Genomic DNA, 25000 nt, shown 5'->3' on the forward strand with positions numbered 1-25000 from the left:
CAATTGCACTTTGAGAAACGTTGTTCTTAAACTGTTTGACTATTTGCTCACGCAGTTGTGGACAAAGGGGTGTACCTCGCCCCATCCTTTCTTGTGAAAGACTGAGCATTTTTTGGGAAGCTGTTTTTATACCCAATCCTGGCACCCACCTGTTCCCAATTAGCTTGCACACCTGTGGGATGTTCCAAATAAGCGTTTGATGAGCATCCCTCAACTTTATCAGTATTTATTGCCACCTTTCCCAACTTCTTTGTCACGTGTTGCTGGCATCAGATTCTAAAGTTAAGGATTTACAAAAAAAACAAAATGTTTATCAGTTTGAACATCAAATATGTTGTTTTTGTAGCATATTCAACTGAATATGGGTTGAAAATGAGTTGCAAATCATTATATTTTGTTTATATTTACATCTAACACAATTTCCCAACTCATATGGAAACAGGGTTTGTAAGATAACTTAAAAACATCGGATTGGTTTTAGCCACAGTATGTACAAAATGTATCAAAGTGGTACCACAGCCTTTTTATTAGTTTATGTAAAAAGTTTGGACACCCCTGCTTTTGGAACTCACCGATATTTTTGTGGATGACACATTTTGCGTGAATCAGCAAGAGACATATTCTGCTCTCACCCTTGTCCCTCGGTTTGGTCCTGGTAGATCTCCTGTGGAGAGCCTGGGGCTCCTGCAGCTGGCATGCTGTTGGGGGTCATGTGGGAAGCTGGAGATCTGGACCTTGAGGGGTCCCCTGTCTCTGTTGGGCGCGCAGGACCGTTGTTAGTTGGTCCTGTAGGGGTGAAGAAATGTGAAGAAAAGAAGAAATAACTCCAACCTGTTTAATAAGAAGGACATTAAGGAGGTGGTACCAAGTCATAGTTTTGCAAGTCTTAAGTAAGTCTCAAGTCTTTGCCATTAAGTCCCCAGTCAAGACAGGCAAGTCCCTAGTCCTGCATTTTGAGTTTTGAGTCCTTTCATGTCCTTTTAACCAGTGGTCCCCAACCTTTTTGTAGCTGCGGACCGGTCAACGCTTGATAATTTGTCCCGCGGCCCGGCGGGGATGGTTTTTTTTTATTTATTTATTTATTTTTTTTGTCGTGAAAAAGGGAGTTTTTTGGGGGTTGGTGCACTAATTGTAAGTGTATCTTGTGTTTTTTTAGTTGATTTAATAAAAAAAAAATGGAAAAAAAAATATTAAAAAAAATATTTAAAAAATAAAAGATAAAAAAAAAATAGAAAATAAGTATTCTGCGGCCCGGTACCAATCGAACCGCGACCCGGTACCCGGTGGTTGGGGACCACTGCTTTTAACCCATCCATCCATCCATTTTCTACCGCTTATTCCCTTTCGGGGTAGCGGGGGGCGCTGGCGCCTATCTCAGCTACAATCGGGCGGAAGGCGGGGTACACCCTGGACAAGTCGCCACCTCATCGCAGGGCCAACACAGATAGACAGACAACATTCACACTCACATTCACACACTAGGGCCCATTTAGTGTTGCTAATCAACCTATCCCCAGGTGCATGTCTTTGGAAGTGGGAGGAAGCCGGAGTACCCGGAGGGAACCCACGCATTCACGGGGAGAACATGCAAACTCCACACAGAAAGATCCCGAGCCTGGATTTGAACCCAGGACTGCAGGACCTTCGTATTGTGAGGCAGACTGCTTTTAACCACGGACGAATATATTTACACAGATTGTGAATGCTTTTAAAATGCTGTATTTATTTACAAACCCCGTTTCCGTACGAGTTGGGAAATTGTGTTAGATGTAAATATAAACAGAATACAATGATTTGCAAATCCTTTTCAACCCATATTTGATTGAATGCGCTACAAAGGTAAGATATTTAATGTTCAAACACATGAACTTTATTTTTTTTTTGCAAATAATAATTAACTTAGAATTTCATGGCTGCAACACGTGCCAAAGTAGTTGGGAAAGGGCATGTTCACCACTGTGTTACATCACCTTTTCTTTTAACAACACTTTTAACACACAAAATGATCTGCAAATCATTGTATTCCATTTATATTTACATCTAACACAATTTCCCAACTCATATGGAAACAAGGTTTGTATGAAATTGCAGGACAAAAAAAAAATTTAGTTGATATTGTTCTTCATAATAGCACTATTAAACAGTCATTTTAAACATCTAACTCTGTTAGGCTTGTGTGGCATTGGAATGCCGGATTCGGTCCTCTGTGGATGCATCAGCAAGAACACAGCAAAAAGGTAAGAACTAAGGGATTTATTAAACAAAAATAGCTATGAACAAAAACACTTGTACAAATAAAAACGGCAAATAAAAGCGCTGGCATGGAAAGCTAGGTCAAACGAACCGAAACACAAACATTTGGCACAAAGGCACACGAAAGGAAACACAAAACAACTAGCGTGAAAGCTAGGAATAAAATAAAGCTTAGCGTGAGAGCTAGCGAAATCGAGAGTGAGAGACGAGTCATAAACAGACGTATGTGAACAAACTAAGATCCGACAAGGAGTGAACAGAAAAAGCTGGCTTATAAAAGGTGGTGATTAGTAAAGACAGGTGTGCTGGAAAAGAGAGTAGCAGCTGAAACTAATGAGTGACCATGGAAACGAACAAAACAGGAACTAAGCATGTCAAACCGCAGAGTGATATAAAAATGGAACAAAAATAACAATATGGTGATAATCCGACCATCGGATCACAACAAACTCATTCCTCCTGGTACCCCAGCACCTCCAAAACCCTCAAATCTAGACTCCAAACATCCCAGAATAAGATAATCCGGTTACTTTTAGACCTCCACCCCAGATCACACCTCAATCCAACCCACTTCTCCAAAGTGGGCTGGCTCAGGGTGGAGGACAGAGTAAAACAACTTGCACTGAGCCTGGTCTATAAAATCCGCTACACCTCCTTGATATCGAAGTACATGTCCAACTACTTCCTTAACGTAAATCCCCGCCATAACCACAACACCAGGGGGAGCTCCACAAACCACGTTAAACCCAGATTTCGATCTAACAAAGGTCTTAACTCATTCTCTTTCTATGCCACATCAATGTGGAATGCACTCCCAACAGGTATAAAAGTAAGTGCATCTCTATATTCCTTCAAAACCGCTCTAAAACAACACCTCCAGGCAACTTCAAGACTTTACTAATACCCTCCTCCATTTACAGCCCATCTCCCCGGATTATAAACAACTCAAATGTACTTGTAATGTATATACTTGTTCTTCTGCTATGTGAACTCACTATGTTCTCTGCTGGCTGTACATATCCTACTAAATAAGACCTACACTGTTTCAATGTCCACATTTCTCTGTTGATGCAATTGTTGATGACTGAAGTACTGATATCAACCAAAGCTCCTCATCCCACCCCACGGATTGTAAATAATGTAAATAATTCAATGTACATACTATGATGATTAACTTGTGTGATGACTGTATTATGTTGATAGTATATATTTGTACCATGAATTGATTAACGTGGACCCCGACTTAAACAAGTTGAAAAACTTATTCGGGTGTTACCATTTAGTGGTCAATTGTACGGAATATGTACTGAACTGTGCAATCTACTAATAAAAGTATCAATCAATCAATCAATCAATCAATCCTTTACAGAATAAACACATTTGAAAAAAACAAGTGCAACTGTACTTATTTGCACAAAAAGTTTTAACATTGTAGGACCATGGCATATTGCATTGGAACTGAATCCAAAGCAGTTTCTATCCTGTTCTCACCTTGTCTCTTTGATCTCATCTCATACTGTATGTGTGTTGATGTTTTGGATTGATTGATTGAAACTTTTATTAGTAGACTGCACAGTTCAGTACATATTCCGTACAATTGACCACTAAATGGTAACATCCGAATAAGTTTTTCAACTTGTTTAAGTCGGGGGGGTCCATGTGTGTGTACACATGAAAAAGATAACAACTACATGAACACAACAATGAACAGAGTTGTACTTTTTAGATGTCAGGGCCCTATGCAATATGTACACATATTCTTAATATAGTATACATTTTAACTGACCTTTATTTGACTATGTTTGTCATTTTGTAGGTGGCTAAAATACGCTGTGCTGCTGACCGCCGTCTAACGTTACGATACTGTGTGTCAGGGGTAGGGAGCCAGATGTGGCTCTTTTGATGACTACATCTGGCTCTCAAAATATAAAACATTCTCATGCATTTTAATCCATCCCTCCGTTTTTTACCGCACTTGTTCAAGAAGTCACGTTCATGGTAAGAAGTATTTTATTTAATATTGGTTAGCTTCAGAATAACAATGTTATTAAAAAGAATAAGAGACTTATTATACTCTAAACATGTGGGGCTTACTTAAAAATGCACACATTTAGTTGTATTCAGTGTTAAAAAATATTATAAGGCTCTTACGGAAATACATTTGAAAGTATTTGGCTTTCATGGCTCTCTCAGCCAAAAAGGTTCCCGCCCCCTGCTGTGTGTGATACATTGACGAACGTAACCTTATGTGTAGGTACCTCATGCAACCCTGCTTTAAAAAAAATCACTTGACACAAAGTACAAATAAGGTAGCGAACTGCAGTGGACGCAACAGATTGCTGTGTTTGCAATGAAGTTTTAACCATCTTATAAGTAGGGTAAGTTAGGTATGAATGGGTGAATAAAGAAATAATAATACTAATAATAATGGATTAGATTTATATCGCGCTTTTCTATTGTTATATACTCAAAGCGCTCACAGAGAAGTGGGAACCCATCATTCATTCACACCTGGTGGTGGTAAGCTACATCAGTAGCCACAGCTGCCCTGGGGTAGACTGACGGAAGCGTGGCTGCCAGTTTGCACCTACGGCCCCTCCGACCACCACCAATCATTCATTCATCATTCATTCACCAGTGTGAGTGGCACCGGGGGCAAAGGGTGAAGTGTCCTGCCCAAGGACACAACGGCAGCGACTTTGATGTCCATAGGTGGGAAGCGAACCTGCAACCCTCAGGTTTCTGGCACGGCCGCTCTACCCACTACGCCATGCCGCCCCATAAATAGTGTCCTGGGCATGACGTTAAAGTGAATCTGGCAGTGGAGGCTCCTCCATGGGGGTCTTGGGGCATTAGGAGGTTAAACTCTTTACTACTGTTACCCCAGGTGGCCCTTGGCAAAGGCCTAGTACCTGATTGCCTCCTAGCCAGGGATACGGAGAAGACATTAACAGCAGAGCAGGCGGATTAGCGTGGATGTAAGAACTACCACAATGGCTGCGATGGCGGAAGAAGGCACCCCCACATCCAGAAAGTTTGATCATATTACGCCTGTACTGGCTCACCTGCACTGGCTTCCTGTGCACTTAAGATGTGACTTTAAGGTTTTACTACTTACGTATAAAATACTACACGGTCTAGCTCCAGCCTATCTTGCCGATTGTATTGTACCATATGTCCCGGCAAGAAATCTGCGTTCAAAAGACTCCGGCTTATTAGTGATTCCTAGAGCCCAAAAAAAGTCTGCGGGCTATAGAGCGTTTTCCGTTCGGGCTCCAGTACTCTGGAATGCCCTCCCGGTAACAGTTCGAGATGCTACCTCAGTAGAAGCATTTAAGTCTCACCTTAAAACTCATCTGTATACTCTAGCCTTTAAATAGACCTCCTTTTTAGACCAGTTGATCTGCCGCTTCTTTTCTTTCTCCTATGTCCCCCCCTCCCTTATGGAGGGGGTCCGGTCCGATGACCATGGATGAAGTACTGGCTGTCCAGAGTCGAGACCCAGGATGGACCGCTCGTCGGGACCCAGGATGGACCGCTCGCCTGTATCGGTTGGGGACATCTCTACGCTGCTGATCCGCTTGAGATGGTTTCCTGTGGACGGGACTCTCGCTGCTGTCTTGGATCCGCTTGAACTGAACTCTCGCGGCTGTGTTGGAGCCACTATGGATTGAACTTTCACAGTATCATGTTAGACCCGCTCGACATCCATTGCTTTCGGTCCCCTAGAGGGGGGGGGGGGGGGGGGGGTTGCCCACATCTGAGGTCCTCTCCAAGGTTTCTCATAGTCAGCATTGTCACTGGCGTCCCACTGGATGTGAATTCTCCCTGCCCACTGGGTGTGAGTTTTCTTTTTTCTTTGCCTTTTTGTGGGTTCTTCCGAGGATGTTGTAGTCGTAATGATTTGTGCAGTCCTTTGAGACATTTGTGATGTGGGGCTATATAAATAAACATTGATTGATTGATTGATCCATGTGGCCCCAGTTATGGGGAAATATTAACCCAAGTCCTCAACGGTGGAACCGGCGGAGGATGACTGCTAACCCTATGGAGCGTCACAACGGCGGAAGAAGGCTGCAGCAGAAAAGGGTCCCCAGTTGTCCTGGACTCCATGCCACCGGACCTTGAACCGGATCTGTCAAGGATGGTGTGGTAACTGTCTGTGCACCAGTCTCCCCACGTTAAACAAAGTCACGCACAGACATCCTCCATAAACCAGGGGGATCTTCATACTGGTTCGAGTGACCGCCGATGAGTCTCAAAGCGCTTTGAGTACCGTGAAGGTAGAAAAGCGCTATACCCATTGTACCATTTTAACATTTTGTATGTTGGCAAAAAGTCTTTTATCACTATTCATTTTATTGTATAAAAATAAATAAATACGTTTACGAATGGAAGTGTTGCTTTTGGCCTGACCTGTCGTTTCAAGGCACTCCAGGTGTTCCCTCCAGTGAACGCTGATCTCCCGGACCAGGCTCTCACTGTCGGGGGTTGAATTCTGAAGCTGCTGCAGCCTTTTCTCCAGGGTGTGTGAGGCCTCCAGTACAGGAGCCGGATCTGTGAGACCACACCAAACGACAAAGATTAGCTGGAATTCACACTCGGTCTGAGACATCTACCAGCAATTCTCAAACTGTTCGGGGAAAATGGGAGGACTTTTTTGACTGCCCGTTGCCGTGGGATGCCATATTCAAACTAATCTACAAAACTACTATCGATGTGCAAAACCGTTATTTTCAAATTAAAATTATTTATAACTTCTTACCAAACGGGGAAAATGTTAAAACTATGGAATATGACTGAGTCAGATGATTGCCGCTTTTGCTGTCAGGAATCTGAATCCACCCTGCATTTGTTTTGGTATTGTCATATTGTGTCTTCCTTTTGGGTGGAAGTTGAAAAAACGTGTTCAAGGATTGGTTTGTTTATGAAGCTTGATATAGTTTCTGTTATTTTAGGAGAGTTTATTGACAAGCATGACTTAGTCAATTTAATTATAGTACTTGGTAAAAGGTTTATTTTTAAGGCCAAAAATAGATATTCACTTAGTATCACTTTCTTTAAAACATTTATTCAGTATTTTTTAACTTTAGAAAGATACATGATTGACAACGATAATGATGCCAAAAAACATGAAAAAAGATGGGAAATCCTTAAAGGCTTATTATGAAAATGTAATAATGTTTATAGATATGCAACAACAGCAACATATATGCTATCTGTTGTTGTGTTCCCTTTTTTTGAGTGTACAAAATGAAGGTGTGTGTTGAATCTGACTTGGACATAATATGGACTATACACAAATGCTTTTTATGAAAATGTAATTTTGTTTATAACTTATATGCAATCTGTTGTTTCCCTAATTTTTGTTGTTGTACATGGATGAGGGTGTGTGTTGCTGAGGCCCACTTTGACATTGTCTGGACTGGACCTGGTTTTAAAAACCTTTTAGACAAGTCTAATTCCATTAACAACCTGGTCTGATGAAGATAAGGTTATTTATTTATTTTTTTTTTTTTATAAAATAAAATGAGATTAAAAAAAAAGAAAACAATGACATTTTTTGGGGATAAAAAAAGAAAGTAAAATCATATAAAACAATTACATAAAAAATAGTAATTAATGATAGTGTTAGTGGACCGGCGACACACACAATCATGTGTGTTTCAGGGACTATGTCCCTTGCAGACTGTGTTATATATGTTGTGGGAACTAGCATTTTGGTAGCAGAAAGAAACAACCCTTTTTTGTGTGAGTGGGTGTGAACGGGGGAGGGAGGGGTTTTCTTTGGGGGGTTGATGCACTGATGGAAAGTGTATTTTGTGTGTTTTTGTGTTGATTTAATAAAAAAAAAAAAAAACTGTTCGGGGACCCCCAGAGGTCCATCCATTCAACCATTTTCTACCACTTGTCCCTTTTGGAATACTTGACTGCTTAAAAATGGAAAAAATATAAATTTTTGTAAACTAAAACAGTGCTTTTTTTTATCTTTACCAAATTTTGTGACAATTAAGTTAGCAGACCGATAATTTAGGTACTTATAAATACAATGACAACATTCAAAAATATGGAATATAATCCACAACAAATTATCATAACTATTGAAAAAAAAAAACACAGCAACAAAACAGACATCAAAAAAACAAACTTGCTTGTGTTCTATTGTTGGCACTCATAATTCCGGGGTTCATGAATGCATCTCGCTCAGCGTTTCAGTTGATTGGTGCATAATGAGAATGAGGAAGTGTTGTTGTTGTTATAGCTAGCGCTAGCAGTGTTGTGTCTTAAGTAGAGGTGTCCGATATTATCGGTCGATAAATTCTTCAAAATGTAACATCGGAAATTATCGGTATGAGCTTCAAAAAGTAAAATTTTATGACTTTTCAAAACGCCGCTGTACGGAGTGGTACACGGACGTAGGGAGCAGTACAGAGCGCCAATAAACCTTAAAGGCACTGCCTTTGCGTGCCGGCCCAATCACATAATATCTACGGCTTTTCACACACACAAGTGAATGCAAGGCATACTTGGTCAACAGCCATACAGGTCACACTGAGGGCGGCCGTATAAACAACTTTAACACTGTTACAAATATGCGCCACACTGTGAACCCACAATGACAAACACAATTCGGAAGAACATCCCTCACCGTAACACAACATAAACACGACAGAACAAATACCCAGAACCCCTTGCAGCACTGACTCTTCCGGGACGCTACAATACCCAGACTCTGCATTCAGTGGCCCCCAGGTGAATTGAGTTTGAGACCCCTGTTGTAAAGTAACAGTACTTTTACTTGAGTACAATTCCTGGCTACTCTACCCACCTCTGGTTATCTCCTACGTCAGGGGTCTGGAACCTTTTGGCCTGAGAGAGCCATGAAAGCCAAATATTTTAAAATGTATTTCCGTGAGAGCCATATAATATTTTTTAACACTGAATACAACCAAATGTGTGCATTTTTAAGTAAGACCAACATGTTTAGAATATAATAAATCTCCTATTCTTTTTAATAACATTCTTATTCTGAAGTTAACCAATAATAAATCAAATACTTCTTACCATTCATGCGACTTCTTGAACAAGTCTGGTAGAAAACGGATGGATGGATTAAAATGCATGAGAATGTTTTATATTTTGAACGGTATTTTTAGCTCTGTGCTTACTAGCGGAATTATTCATATTTATCACGTTAAGCCAGGGGTGTCCAAACTTTTTCCACTGAGGGCCGCACACTGAAAAATCAGAGCAAGCGGGGGCCATTTTCATAATTTTTATTTTAAAAACCAATACAATATATGTATAAAAAAATATACATTTAGGCCTCCACTCAGTTATGATCCCGGGGACCCCAAAGGGTTTTGGTCAAAAAAAGATATTAAAAATGTGTCATTATTCAGTATTATAATCTGTATTATTATGCAAGTTTTAAATCTCTAGATCAACATTAGAAAAAAAAAAAAGAAAAAACACAAAATATGTAACCCACACTGGTTTAAATGGAACTTAGATATTGGTTTTCACTATGTAAAAACGCTTTGAGTCACTAGAGAAAAGCGCTATATAAATATAATTCACTTCACTTCACTATTCTAGTTTCAAGCGTGTTTTACTCAATATAGGTCATTGGCCCTAGTGTGTGAGTGTGAATGTTGTCTGTCTATCTGTGTTGGCCCTGCGATGAGGTGGCGACTTGTCCAGGGTGTACCCCGCCTTCCGCCCGATTGTAGCTGAGATAGGCGCCAACGCCCCCCGCGACCCCGATTGGAATAAGCGGTAGAAAATGGATGGATGGATGGAATATGCAATATTTTCATCCGATAACTTTTTTAGGTGGAATATTTGAGAACATATAATAATTGGAGCCTTACTTTTGGATTTTGATTCATTATTTTTTTGAGCAATGACACTTTAAAAACAAATCACACTAAAATATTTGGGGATCCAAAAGTGTCCTACTTATTAAAGTGTTAAAAAATAAATTGTACATTTTATTTACCGTTTACTTTTAGCACAGTAATCTCGATCAACTTCAGATATATCCGTCAATTTCAAGTTTTATTGTTGTTTATGGTTTGTTTGTTTGTTTCAGGCTCTTCTTTTAAGAAAAAAAAAACAGCTCAGTTTTTTATATGGTAAAACACAAAATATGCAACATTTTCCCCCCAAAATATCTCAAAGTGGAATATTTAATGTGACGTAATCGGAGCCTTGATCCATCCATCCATCCATCTTCTTCCGCTAATCCGAGGTCGGGTCGCGGGGGCAGCAGCCTAAGCACGGAAGCCCAGACTTCCCTCTCCCCAGCCACTTCGTCTAGCTCTTCCCGGGGGATCCCGAGGCGTTCCCAGGCCAGCCGGGAGACATAGTCTTCCCAACGTGTCCTGGGTCTTCCCCGTGGCCTCCTACCGGTTGGACGGGCACTTGGCGGTCCGATCCTCGGCTACATAAGCTCGCCCTTGGGAACGTCACCTCACTGGGGAGAAAGGAGCCTGAGCTAGTGCGCGAAGTAGAGAAATTCCGGCTGGATGTAGTCGGACTCACTTCGACGCACAGCAAGGGCTCTGGAACCACTTCTCTTGAAAGGGGCTGGACTCTCTTTCACTCTGGCGTGGCCGGCAGTGAGAGGCGACGGGCTGGAGTGGCAATTCTGGTTGCCCCCCGGCTTAAAGCCTGCACGTTGGAGTTCAACCCAGTGGACGAAAGGGTAGCCTCCCTCCGCCTTCGGGTGGGGGGACGGGTCCTGACTGTTGTTTGCGCTTACGCACCAAACAACAGTTCAGAGTACCCACCCTTTTTGGGAACACTCGAGGGAGTACTGGAGAGTGCTCCCCCGGGTGATTCCCTTGTTCTGCTGGGGGACTTCAACGCTCACGTTGGTAACGACAGTGAAACCTGGAGAGGCGTGATTGGGAAGAATGGCCGCCCGGATCTGAACCCGAGTGGTGTTTTGTTATTGGACTTCTGTGCTCGTCACGGATTGTCCATAACAAACCCCATGTTCAAACATAAGGGTGTCCATATGTGCACTTGGCACCAGGACACCCTAGGCCGCAGTTCCATGATCGACTTTGTAGTTGTGTCATCGGATTTGCGGCCTCATGTTATGGACACTCGGGTGAAGAGAGGGGCGGAGCTTTCTACCGATCACCACCTGGTGGTGAGTTGGCTGCGATGGTGGGGGAGGATGCCGGACAGACCTGGCAGGCCCAAACGCATCGGAGCCTTGAATAGGTCAATAATTCAAAATGACATTGATTTTGATCCATTATTATTTTTTTAAAGAAAGAAACAGCCTGCATGGCAGCTTTGTGTTATAAGAGTAAGCATTGCAACGATTTCTTGTTACATTTCACCTGTTTGCTCTTTTATACCACTTTTGATGTTTTTAATTTTTTTTTAATTGTATTCTTAAAATGTGCCGTGGGGCCGTTGAAAAAATGACCCGCGGGCCGCACTTTGGACACCCCTGCGTTAAGCAATGTCAGCTAAGATTTATCTGAGAGCCAGATGAAGTCATCAAAAGAGCCACATCTGGCTCTAGAGCCATTGGTTCCCTACCCCTGTCCTACGTGATAAAGTGAAGTGTGAAGTGAATTAGAGAGAGGAACCAGGAGCCAGATGAGGTGGTTCGGGCATCTGGTCAGGATGCCACCCGAACGCCTCCCTAGGGATGCGTTTAGGGCACGTCCAGCTGGTAGGAGGCCACGGGGAAGACCCAGGACACGTTGGGAAGACTATGTCTCCCGGCTGGCCTGGGAACGCCTCGGGATCCCCCGGGAAGAGCTAGACGAAGTGGCTGGAGATAGGGAAGTCTGGGCTTCCCTGCTTAGGCTGCTGCCCCCGCGACCCGACCTCGGATAAGCGGAAGATGATGGATGGATGGATGGATGGATGAATTATATTTATATAGCGCTTTTCTCAAGTGACTCAAAGCGCTTTACATAGTGAAACCCAATATCTAAGTTACATTTGGGTGGCACTGGGAGCAGGTGAGTAAAGTGGGAATCGAACCTGCAACCCTCAAGTTGCTAGCACGGCCACTCTACCAACCGAGCTATGCCGGTTGTATCTCTGCCTAAAGAAGGCAGAGATAGAAAGTGACAGTCTTAAGAGCCAAATATACACCTAAACAAAGTGTAGAAAAAGTCTGCTCCTGAAAAGGTTGTAAAAAGAGAAAAGGGGGGGAAAAAAAAAAAAAAACAAGATTCTTTAGCACAACAGAGAAGCTATTTTGCAATGCATGCGTGGCAGCACGGGGCCCATGGGGCCAACTAAGGAGGCTGCTTCTCAGCTAACAAGTCTCCTCTGTATCATTTGATCATTTAAATTATTATGCCAGGAATTCTCAGGAGGCAGCTCAGCACTCCACATCACACGGCTGTTTTTAATCTTTGCCTTCCCTTTCTTCCCCTCCCCAAAAGTTCAACAGCTCAGAGAGAGAGTTGTGTACCTGCCTGCCGAACACCAAAGGAGGTGACTTCTAGTGGCAAAGCACAGAGAAGGGAGCTCAGGGGAGCTCCTTGTCAAGGCGAGGCGCCGCGCTCGCACGCCCTTAAAAACTCTAAAAGACGAGGAAAATCGCTGCTTTGCTGCACAAACTTTTCTCCAGCACCTTTTTTATCTCGCGCGTCTTAAGATCCTTATCCGAAACCTTCTCTCGTGTGGGCACGGACTGCACTGACATGTCACCCGCATGGCAAATAAACGGCAAACCTCTGCAATTTGTTGAAATGGTGGCAATGAAGTGCGGAGCCTTTCCGCTTTTTCATCAGACAAAAAAAAACATTTTTTGCACCATTTAATTCATCAAAGTATTTTTTTCTTCCCAGGACCGTTTACAGTCAAACATTGTCTGCTTTCATTGTTGCGCCGAGTGTGAAGATATTGCATCAGTCACAAAGGACATCGCTATTAGGGGGGAAAACCTCTTCCAAGACAAACAGGAGGACTTGAAGCATCGACCCACTGTCACAGAAATCCAGCACTTTATCAGCCTCCTTCCATATATCCTTTCAACTTTCACTCATCAAAGCACCACGATTATAGAACGGGATCTATCTCGCCGAGCGGATTCATCAATCAGTGGCAGGGGAGTAAAGTCGAGTCCAATTTTAAAGCTAAGGGATATAAACTTAAGTCCGTAAACAAAATTAACCCCCGTCAAACACTGACGACATCTATTAATCAGACAAGAAGCAAGGAACCATGCCGACATAGTTCAATTTAGCTCATGAGGAGAACGCATGGAGCTGCACACTTAGTCACAGTCTCGCACTACGCTCTAAGGTTCAGCTCCCGCGTCCCTCTATTTATTCAGGAGTTCCATGGTTAACATCACTAAGGCCGCATCTAAAAGGAGTGGTCCTTGAAGTCCTCGGCTGTTAGCGGCCTTGTGATTTTTGCCTTGTCTCTGCTTCTTCCGCGTGCTGTCGTCTTATCTTTGTCCAATTTTAAAGCTAAGGAATATATTAATTAATCGATTAGATTTACATCGCGCTTTTCTATTGTTAGATACTCAAAGCGCTCACATTGAAGTGGGAACCCATCATTCATTCACACATGGTGGTAAGCTACATCAGTAGCCACAGCTGCCCTGGGGTAGACTGACGGAAGCGTGGCTGCCAGTTTGCGCCTACGGCCCCTCCGACCACCACCAATCATTCATTCATCATTCATTCACCAGTGTGAGCGGCACCGGGGGCAAAGGGTGAAGTGTCCTGCCCAAGGACACAACGGCAGCGCTTTTTTGGATGTCAATAGGTGGGAAGCGAACCTGCAACCTTCAGGTTTCTGGCACAGCTGCTCTACCCACTACACCATGCCGCCCCTTAAACTTAAGTCCGTAAACAAAATTAACCCCCGTCAAAGTGTCAGGTTCAAACACTGACGACATCTATTAATCAGACTAAGAAGCAAGGAACCATGCAGAGACAAAGTTCAATTTAGCTCATGAGGATAACGCATGGAACTGCACACTTAGTCACAGTCTCGCACTACGCTCTAAGGTTCAGCTCCCGCCTCCCTCTATTTATTCAGGAGTTCCAAAGTTAACATCACTGAGGCCGCCTCTAAAAGGAGTGGTCCTTGAAGTCCTCGGCTGTTAGCGGCCTTGTGATTTTGCCTTGTCTCTGCTTTTTCTGCGTGCTGTCGTCTTATCTTCGTCCAATTTTAAAGCTAAGGGATATAAACTTAAGTCCGTAAACAAAATTAACCCCCGTCAAATTGTCAGGTTCAAACACTGACGACATCTATTAATCAGACAAGAAGCAAAGAACCATGCAGAGACAGAGTTCAATTTAGCTCATGAGGAGAACGCATGGAGCTGCACACTTAGTCACAGTCTCGCACTACGCTCTAAGGTTCAGCTCCCGCGTCCCTCTATTTATTCACGAGTTCCATAGTTAACATCACTGAGGCCGCATCTAAAAGGAGTGGTCCTTGAAGTCCTCGGCTGTTAGCGACCTTGTGATTTCGCCTTGTCTCTGCTTCTTCTGCGTGCTGTCGTCTTATCTTCGTCCAATTTTAAAGCTAAGGGATATAAACTTAAGTCCGTAAACAAAATTAACCCCCGTCAAAGTGTCAGGTTCAAACACTGACGACATCTATTAATCAGACTAAGAAGCAAGGAACCATGCAGAGACAAAGTTCAATTTAGCTCATGAGGAGAACACATGGAGCTGCACACTTAATCAGTCTCGCACTACGCTCTAAGGTTCAGCTCCCGCGTCCCTCCATTTATTCAGGAGTTCCATAGTTAACATCACTAAGGCCGCTTCTAAAAGGAGTGGTGCTTGAAGTCCTCGGCTGTTAGCGGCCTTGTGATTTCGCCTTGTCTCTGCTTCTTCTGCGTGCTGTCGTCTTATCTTCGTCCAATTTTAAAGCTAAGGGATATAAACTTAAGTCCGTAAACCAAATTAACCCCCGTCAAAGTGTCAGGTTCAAACACTGACGACATCTATTAATCAGACAAGAAGCAAGGAACCATGCAGAGACAGAGTTCAATTTAGCTCATGAGGAGAACGCATGGAGCTGCACACTTAGTCACAGTCTCGCCCTAGGTTCCAAGGTTCAGCTCCCGCGTCCCTCGATTTATTCAGGAGTTCCATAGTTAACATCACTGAGGCCGCCTCTAAAAGGAGTTGTCCTTGAAGTCCTCAGCTGTTAGCGGCCTTGTGATTTCGCCTTGTCTCTGCTTCTTCTGCATGCTGTCGTCTTATCTTCGTCCAATTTTAAAGCTAAGGGATATAAACTTAAGTCCGTAAACAAAATAACCCCCGTCAGTGTCAGATTCAAACACTGACGACATCTATTAATCAGACCAGAAGCAAGGAACCATGCCGACATAGTTCAATTTAGCTCATGAGGAGAACGCATGGAGCTGCACACTTAATCAGTCTCGCACTATACTCTAAGGTTCAGTTCCCGCATCCCTCTATTTATTCACGAGTTCCATAGTTAACATTACTGAGGCCGCATCTAAAAGGAGTGGTCCTTGAAGTCCTCGGCTGTTAGCGACCTTGTGATTTCGCCTTGTCTCTGCTTCTTCTGCGTGCTGTCGTCTTATCTTCGTCCAATTTTAAAGCTAAGGGATATAAACTTAAGTCCGTAAACAAAATAACCCCCGTAAGTGTCAGATTCAAACACTGACGACATCTATTAATCAGACCAGAAGCAAGGAACCATGCAGAGACAAAGTTCAATTTAGCTCATGAGGAGAACGCATGGAGCTGCACACTTAATCACAGTCTCGCACTACGCTCTAAGGTTCAGCTCCCGCGTCCCTCTATTTATTCACGAGTTCCATAGTTAACATCACTGAGGCCGCCTCTGAAAGGATTGGTCCTTGAAGTCCTCGGCTGTTAGCGGCCTTGTGATTTCGCCTTGTCTCTGCTTCGTCTGCGTGCTGTTGTCTTATCTTTGTCCAATTTTAAAGCTAAGGAGTATATTAATTAATTAATTAATGGATTAGATTTACATCATGCTTTTCTATTGTTAGATACTCAAAGCGCTCACATTGAAGTGGGAACCCATCATTCATTCACATATGGTGGTAAGCTACATCAGTAGCCACAGCTGCCCTGGGGTGGACTGACGGAAGCGTGGCTGCCAGTTTGCGCCTACGGCCCCTCCGACCACCACCAAACATTCATTCATCATTCATTCACCAGTGTGAGCGGCACCGGGGGCAAAGGGTGAAGTGTCCTGCCCAAGGACACAACGGCAGCGCTTTTTTGGATGTCAATAGGTGGGGAGCGAACCTGCAACCTTCAGGTTTCTGGCACGGCTGCTCTACCCACTAAGCCATGCCGCCCCTTAAACTTAAGTCCGTAAACAAAATTAACCACCGTCAAAGTGTCAGGTTCAAACACTGACGACATCTATTAATCAGACAAGAAGCAAGGAACCATGCAGAGACATAGTTCAATTTAGCTCATGAGGAGAACGCATGGAGCTGCACACTTAGTCACAGTCTCGCCCTACACTCTAAGGTTCAGCTCCCGCGTCCCTCTATTTATTCAGGAGTTCCATAGTTAACATCACTGAGGCCGCCTCTGAAAGGAGTGGTCCTTGAAGTCCTCGGCTGTTAGCGGCCTTGTGATTTTGCCTTGTCTCTGCTTCTTCTGCGTGCTGTCGTCTTATCTTCGTCCAATTTTAAAGCTAAGGGATATAAACTTAAGTCCGTAAACAAAATTAACCCCCGTCAGTGTCAGATTCAAACACTGACGACATCTATTAATCAGACTAAGAAGCAAGGAACCATGCAGAGACATAGTTCAATTTAGCTCATGGGGAGAACGCATGGAGCTGCACACTTAGTCACAGTCTCGCCCTACGCTCTAAGGTTCAGTTCCCGCGTCCCTCTATTTATTCAGGAGTTCCATAGTCAACATCACTGAGGCCGCCTCTAAAAGGAGTGGTCATATATATTATGCAAAGCAAGTCCAGTACCCACAATATGTGACGGACTGTGCTGGGGGCCTTGTGAGTTCGCCTTGTCTGTGCTCCGTCTGCGTGCTGTCGTCTTATCTTTGTTGAGGTCCTTGAAGTCCTCGGCTGTTAGCGGCCTTGTGATTTTGCCTCGTCTCTGCTTCATCTGCGTGCTGTCGTCTTATCTTCGTCCAATTTTAAAGCTAAGGTATATAAACTTAAGTCCGTGAACAAAATTAACCTCCGTCAAAGTGTCAGGTTCTAACTGATGACATCTATTAAACAGACAAGAAGCAAGGAACCATGCAGAGACAGAGTTCAATTTAGCTCATGAGGAGATCGCACGGAGCTGCACACTAAGTCACAGTCTTGCCCTACGCTCTAAGGTTTTGCTCCCGCATCCCTCTATTTATTTAGGAGTTCCATAGTTAACATCACTGAGGCTGCCTCTAAAAGGAGTGGTCACATTTATTATGCAAAGCAGGTCCAGTACGCACAATACGTGACGGAATGTGCTGGGGGCCTTGTGATTTCACCTTGTCTCTGCTTCGTCTGCGTGCTGTCGTCTTATTTTCGTCCAATTTTAAAGCTAAGGGATATAAACTTAAGTATGTAAACAAAATTAACCCCCGTTAAAGTGTCAGGTTCAAACACCGACGACATCTATTAATCAGACAAGAAGCAAGGAACCATACAGAGACAGACTTCAATTTAGCTCATGAGGAGAACGCATGGAGCTGCACACTTAGTCACAGTCTCGCCTTACGCTCTCAGCAATGGAAGGTTTGAGCCGGGCTGTGAGATCACAGACTTAGGTGATAACTGAACTGAATCGCTATATGGATCACATCATGGAAAAGCTGGTTGAAAGGGAAAAATTGGATATGAGGGCCAGCATGGACGAATGGAACAGGTAAGCCATTGTAACGTCTGCTCGCGGAAAAACAAAAACCGTAATCTATGATTTGACTCCCTCAAATGGCCTTGACGCTGCAACAACAGGAACAGGCTGTTCCGTAAACATCCCCCAAAGACTCTCAAAGATGGACGCTTTTGACCTCACTCCCTCCTCAACGACACCTAGAAGTCAAACTTTACTGGCATTGCATGCAGAACGGCCCCGGGCCTATGGACACTACACCACTATACCCAAAGACAATGGGCATATACACAAACAGACTCCCCACCCATACCCCACACCTTCACCACCGCTTGATTCCCCTTCGGAATGATGGGCGGCTGAGTAGCGCTTTATAGCAGCAGGCCTGCCTCCAGGGCCCAACTTTTCAAAACAAAAGCCTGCCGGATTATTCCCCATCTCTGCATCTGAGTCCTATTTTTGACCGAGTCCTGACAGTTGTTAAGTTAAAGTACCAATGATTGTCACACACACACCAAGTGTGGTGACATTTGTCCTCTGCATTTGACCCATCTCCTTGTTCAACCCCCCTGGAAGGTGAGGGGAGCAGTGAGCAGCAGCCGTGGCCACGCCCAGGTATCATTTTTGGTGATTTAACTCCCCAATTCCAACCCTTGATGCTGAGTGCCAAGCAGGGAGGTAATGGGTCCCAGTTTTATAGTCTTTGGTACGGACCCATTTCCAGTGAGGGTTGGACTCCGCCAAGGCTGCCCTTTGTCACCGATTCTGTTCATAACTTTTATGGACAGAATTTCTAGGCGCAGTCAGGGCGTTGAGGGTATCTGGTTTGGTGGCTGCAGGATTAGGTCTCTGCTTTTTTGTGGTCCTGATGGCTTCATCTGGCCAGGATCTTCTCATTTGATCGGTTCGCAGCCGAGTGTGAAGCGACTGGGATGAGAATCAGCACCTCCAAGTCCGAGTCCTTAATTTTCGCCCGGCAAAGGGTGGGGTGCCATCTCCGGGTTGGGGAGGAGATCTCACCCCAAGTGGAGGAGTTCAAGTACCTCGGAGTCTTGTTCACGAGTGGGGGAAGAGTGGATCGTGAGATCGACAGGCAGATCGGTGCGGCATCTTCAGTAATGCGGGCGCTGTATTGATCCGTTGTGGTGAAGAAGGAGCTGAGCCGGAAGGAAAAGCTCTCAATTTACTGGTCCATCTACGTTCCCATCCTCACCTATGGTCATGAGCTTTGGGTTATGACCGAAAGGACAAGATGACGGGTACAAGCGGCCGAAATGAGTTTCCTCCGCCGGATGGCGGGGCTCTCCCTTAGAGATAGGGTGAGAAGCTCTGCCATCCGGGAGGAACTCAAAGTAAAGCCGCTGCTCTTCCACATCGAGAGGAGCCAGATGAGTTGGTTCGGGCATCTGGTCAGGATGTCACCCGAACGCCTCCCTAGTCCGACCGGCAGGAGGCCACGGGGAAGACCCAGGACACATTGAGAAGACTATGTCTACCGGCTAGCCCGGGAACACCTCGGGAAAACCTGGGTGGCGCTAGACGAAGTGGCCGGGGAGAGGGAAGTCTGGGCTTCTCTGCCTGGGCTGCATCCCCCGCGACCCGACCTCGGATAAGCGGAAGAAAATGGATGGATGGTATGACTCACAACCTACCGATCTCAGGGCGAACACTCTAACCACTATATTGCCAAAGGTGTTTTAGACTGCAATCTTCTCCCATTAAAGGGGACCAATGATGATTTTCCTCCCTTCTCATGTATAAATGTTGTTACAATATTGAATACTCGTATTGAAAAATGCCAAAGCATCAAATCATAAAACTCATGCCTGCCTCTGAACGCTGTGTTTTGCAGTCTTTTTCGTAACAGCGTGGTCACGGACTTGACAGTCACGCTGACGTCGGCATTTCAGAACGTGCTGTCAGCCGTGCACATTGTCTCTGCTTCAAACTCCCGTGTCGTCCCCTCTCTCGTGTCATCCCGCCTGCTCTGCGGGTCGCACCTTTGCCAAGGTCGTCTCTTCCCAGGTGCAGAAGGAACGTCAGGAAGTGTTTAACGATAACATGAGGATTTACTCTCCGCTTGCATAACTCAAAATACGAAACCAGCGTGCAAGACGCTGACATCGTAAAAACCAGAACTAAACAGCGTGAGACCAAATGTCGACTGTTTAGTGAGCAAGAAAGCCAGCGAATCAGGTATAAACAGCTCTCTGATTAGTAAACAGGAGCAGGTGAGCCTCCTGACCACTAATTTGGGCGGTATAACTCGGTTGGTAGAGCGGCTGTGCCAGCAACTTGAGGGTTCCAGGTTCGATCCCCGCTTCCGCCATCCTAGTCACCGCCGTTGTGTCCTTGGGCAAGACACTTTACCCACCTGCTCCCAGTGCCACCCACACTGGTTTAAATGTAATAATTTGAAATTGGGTTTCACTATGTAAAGCGCTTTGGGTCACTAGAGAAAAAGCGCTATATAAATATAATTCACTTCACTAATCAGAGGCAAGTGTAGTGTCCACGGAAGTATTTCATGAGTTTATAAACATAATATGTTGTGATTCCAAAAAATGTCGACATAATCATAGTAGTATCGACTTGATACGTGCTTGTATTTGATATCATTAAAGTGGATGTCAGGTGTAGATCCACAAATGGCATTTGTTTACATTGTGACGCCGGTGAGCTACGGTGTGTAGTGAAGCATGTTTAGCTATTCCTCGTCCTCCAGTGATAATATAACGTGTAAGAAACTGACTTTATTTGTCGCCATGGAGACAAGAATTAGTGATTTAGAAGTAGCTAAAGCACTGCAGACTAGCTAGCTAGCCATGTCTTAAAGCACCTCTTCCTGAAGGTGTGTTTCAGTGTTATAACTTCAACTTTATCTTTAGTTTTTAGACCAAAATGCGTCCATTCTCCCTTTTCTGTCCACATACTGTGTCTGCTTGTAAGTACTCTGTGTGTGTGTGCTGCCGAACATGCTCCTATGTTCGTAAAATCAGCAATGTCACAACACATCACTCCAATACACTAAAACTACAATACATTTTTTTGTGTTAAAAGGTCAGGAGTGTACCACTGCCTCAATTAGTGCCAGGGAAAAAAACCCGTGTATACAAACCCTGTTTCCATATGAGTTGGGAAATTGTGTTAGATGTAAATATAAACAGAATTCAATGATTTGCAAATAATTTTTAACCCATATTCAGTTGAATGCATTTTTTTTTGTGCAAATAATAATTACCTTTAAATTTCATGGCTGCAACATGTGCCAAAGTAGTTGGGAAAGGGCATGTTCACCACTGTGTTACATCACCTTTTCTTTTAACAACACTCAATAAACGTTTGGGAACTGAGGAAACTAATTGTTGAAGCTTTGAAAGTGGAATTCTTTCCCATTCTTGTTTTATGTAGAGCTTCAGTCGTTCAACAGTCCGGGGTCTCCGCTGTTGTATTTTAAGCTTCATAATGCGCCACACATTTTCGATGGGAGACATGTCTGGACTGCAGGCGGGCCAGGAAAGTACGCGCACTCATTTTTTACGAAGCCACGCTGTTGTAACTGAATGTGGCTAGGCATTGTCTTGGTGAAATAAGCAGGGGCGTCCATTAAAAAGACAGCGCTTAGATGGCAGCATATATTGTTCCAAAACCTGTATGTACCTTTCAACATTAATGGTGCCTTCACAGATGTGTAAGTTACCCATGCCTTGAGCACTAATGCACCCCCATACCATCACAGATTATGGCTTCTGAACTTTGCGTTGAGAACAATCTGGATGGTTCGCTACCCCTTTGGTCCGGATGACACAATGTTGAATATTTACAAAAACAATCAGACCACAGAACACTTTTCAACTTTGCATCGGTCCATCTCGGATGATCTCGGGCCCAGAGAAGCCGGCGGCAGTTCTGGATGTTGTTGATAAATGGCTTTCGCTTTGCATAGTAGAGCTTTAACTTGCACTTACAGATGTAGCGACAAACTGTATTTAGTGACAGTGGTTTTCTGAAGTGTTCCTGAGCCCATGTGGTGATATCCTTTGGATCAAATATGTTGTCTTTGTTGCATATTTAACTGTATATGGGTTGAAAATGATTTGCAAATCACTGTATTCTGTTTATATTTACATCTAACACAATTTCCCAACTCATATGGAAACGGGGTTTGTATATAGTGATACACTTACACAGTATCTAAGATCGGTGCTCATTTTCTCTGTAATTATTGTAAAATATGTACAAAGTCTGTCTAGGAAAACAAAAACGCTACTCCCATTTAGGGTTGTTTTTCCACAACTCAAGTTGTTTCATCACTTTGGTGGAGCAATAATGAGGCTGCAGCGTCATAGTTGCATCCCCCGTGTTGTCCCGGAGCGATTGCAGCCTTACAGTCGAAGGTGGACTGCAAAAACTGAAATCTAAGTAAGATAAAATATCTCAAATAAGGCTGATATTTGCTATTTTCTGTCTGATAAGATAGTTATTCTCACTAAGCAGATTGTATGTTATTCTTTAACTTGTTTTAAGGGTTTCGGTCCTAAATGATCTGAGTAAGATATTACAGCTTGTTGCTGGGATTTGATGACCTAAATTGAGTAAAACATGCTTAAAACTAGAATATCAACTGTTGCAAAGCTGTGTCATCAACACTCACAAGTATAAAACTACTTTTTTAAAGTAATAATTTCTTACTTCAAGCATGAAAAAAAAAATCAAGATGCCGAGCGCATATCATTATGTCAAGATAATGGCACTGGCATTTACTTCATTTAAGAATATTTTTCAAAATATCGAGCAAAAAGGTCTCATTTGTTTTTTCTACCAAGAAAAGTGCACTTCTTATTAGTGAGAATATACTTATTTGAAGGTATTTTAGGGTTCATTGAGGTTAGCTAATTTTACTTGTTTGGGAAAGTCTACAAGTTGGCAAAAACCCCTTCAAAACATGCCTCTTTGAACTGCATTTTGACCCCTTTAAAATGCTTAAAAAGTCGCTAAACTGGACACACACATCAGGACTGGCGAAATTGCAATCTAATTAAAAAACCAAACCCCAAAACTCAAAATTGCGCTCTAGCGCCCCTTAGGAATAAAAGACAGACAAAACTGCTCCAAGGAAGAAAACACAGATAAAACTGCTTGTAACTTCCAGTAGGAATGTTGGAGAGACATGAAACAAAAACCTCTATGTAGGTCTCACTTAGACCTACATTTTAAATAAATGATAAATGGATTGTACTTGTATAGCGCTTTTCTACCTTCAAGGTACTCAAAGCGCTTTGACACTACTTCCACATTTACCCATTCACACACACATTCACACACTGATGGAGGGAGCTGCCATGCAAGGCGCTAACCAGCACCCATCAGGAGCAAGGGTGAAGTGTCTTGCTCAGGACACAACGAACGTGACGAGGTTGGTACTACGTGGGCTAATTGACATCCTTCAGCAAAAATCAACAGGAAGTTGGCAACTACCCCTTCAAAACAAACGTTTTGTAAAAACCTGTCACCTTTTTTCAAACATTATCTCCTTTGAGCGCGTTTGTTGTGTCGGCTTCAAACTCGCACAGGAGAGGGATTGAACCCGTCTGATTAAAAGTTGAGAAAAGAGTTTTAATAACTGCTACGGTTTTGATTTTACGAGCCTTCAAAGAACCGCTGCGCTGCTGCCGTCTCAAGATGGCTGCTTGAAAGCAGGAAGCACCAGCGTGACCACACCATGCAGAGAAGGTAGGTAGTGTGCGGGTAAAGATATGTTGACTGGGTGAAAGAAGGAGGCACCAGTTTGACTCCAGGATACAGAGAAGGTAGGTAATATGCAGGTAAAGATATGTTGCCTGGGTGATGGCAGGAAGCACCAGCGTGTATGGGTGAAAGAAAGAAGCACCAGTGCGACCCCAGGATGCAGGGAAGGTAGGTAATGTAAAGGTAAATATATGTTGACTGGGTGAAAGAAGGAGGCACCAGTTTGACTCCAGGATACAGAGAAGGTAGGTAATGTGCAGGTAAAGATATGTTGCCTGGGTGATGACAGGAAGCACCAGCGTGTATGGGTGAAAGAAAGAAGCACCAGTGTGACCCCGGGATGCAGAGAAGGTAGGTAGTGTGAAGGTAAAGATATGTTGACTGGGTGAAAGAAGGAGGCACCAGTTTGACTCCAGGATACAGAGAAGGTAGGTACTGTCCGGGTGAAGATATGTTGACTGGGTGAAAGAAGGAGGCACCAGTTTGACTCCAGGATACAGAGAAGGTAGGTAATGTTCAGGTAAAGATATGTTGCCTGGGTGATGGCAGGAAGCACCAGCGTGTATGGGTGAAAGAAAGAAGCACCAGTGTGACCCCAGGATGCAGGGAAGGTAGGCAGTGTACAGGTAAAGATATGTTGACTGGGTGAAAGAAGGAGGCACCAGTTTGACTCCAGGATACAGAGAAGGTAGGTAATGTGCAGGTAAAGATATGTTGCCTGGGTGATGACAGGAAGCACCAGCCTGTATGGGTGAAAGAAAGAAGCACCAGTGTGACCCCGGGATGCAGAGAAGGTAGGCAGTGTACAGGTAAAGATATGTTGACTGGGTGAAAGAAGGAGGCACCAGTTTGACTCCAGGATACAGAGAAGGTAGGTAATGTGCAGGTAAAGATATGTTGCCTGGGTGATGACAGGAAGCACCAGCCTGTATGGGTGAAAGAAAGAAGCACCAGTGTGACCCCGGGATGCAGAGAAGGTAGGTAGTGTACAGGTAAAGATATGTTGACTGGGTGAAAGAAGGAGGCACCAGTTTGACTCCAGGATACAGAGAAGGTAGGTAATGTGCAGGTAAAGATACTTTGTCTGGGTGATGGCAGGAAGCACCAGCCTGTATGGGTGAAAGAAAGAAGCACCAGTGCGACCCCAGGATGCAGGGAAGGTAGGTAATGTGAAGGTAAATATAT

The 25000-nt window shown here is 43.8% G+C and overlaps 1 protein-coding gene across 3 annotated transcripts in view; it reads right to left on the reverse strand.

Moving 5' to 3' along the window:
* The window catches only part of cux2b (cut-like homeobox 2b), a 506716-nt gene that overhangs the window by 53527 nt on the left and 428189 nt on the right, over positions 1-25000 (reverse strand). For all 3 annotated transcript variants that reach the window (XM_061907007.1, XM_061907006.1, XM_061907004.1), the window contains exons 5-6: positions 6670-6810; positions 633-786 (exon numbers count right to left, since the gene is read on the reverse strand). In XM_061907007.1, coding sequence (XP_061762991.1) covers positions 633-786; positions 6670-6810 — 295 coding nt within the window. The remainder of the gene's footprint in view (positions 1-632; positions 787-6669; positions 6811-25000) is intronic.

Source organism: Nerophis ophidion, linkage group LG07 (assembly GCF_033978795.1).
Source record: "Nerophis ophidion isolate RoL-2023_Sa linkage group LG07, RoL_Noph_v1.0, whole genome shotgun sequence".
In the NCBI taxonomy this organism is placed as follows: domain Eukaryota; kingdom Metazoa; phylum Chordata; class Actinopteri; order Syngnathiformes; family Syngnathidae; genus Nerophis; species Nerophis ophidion.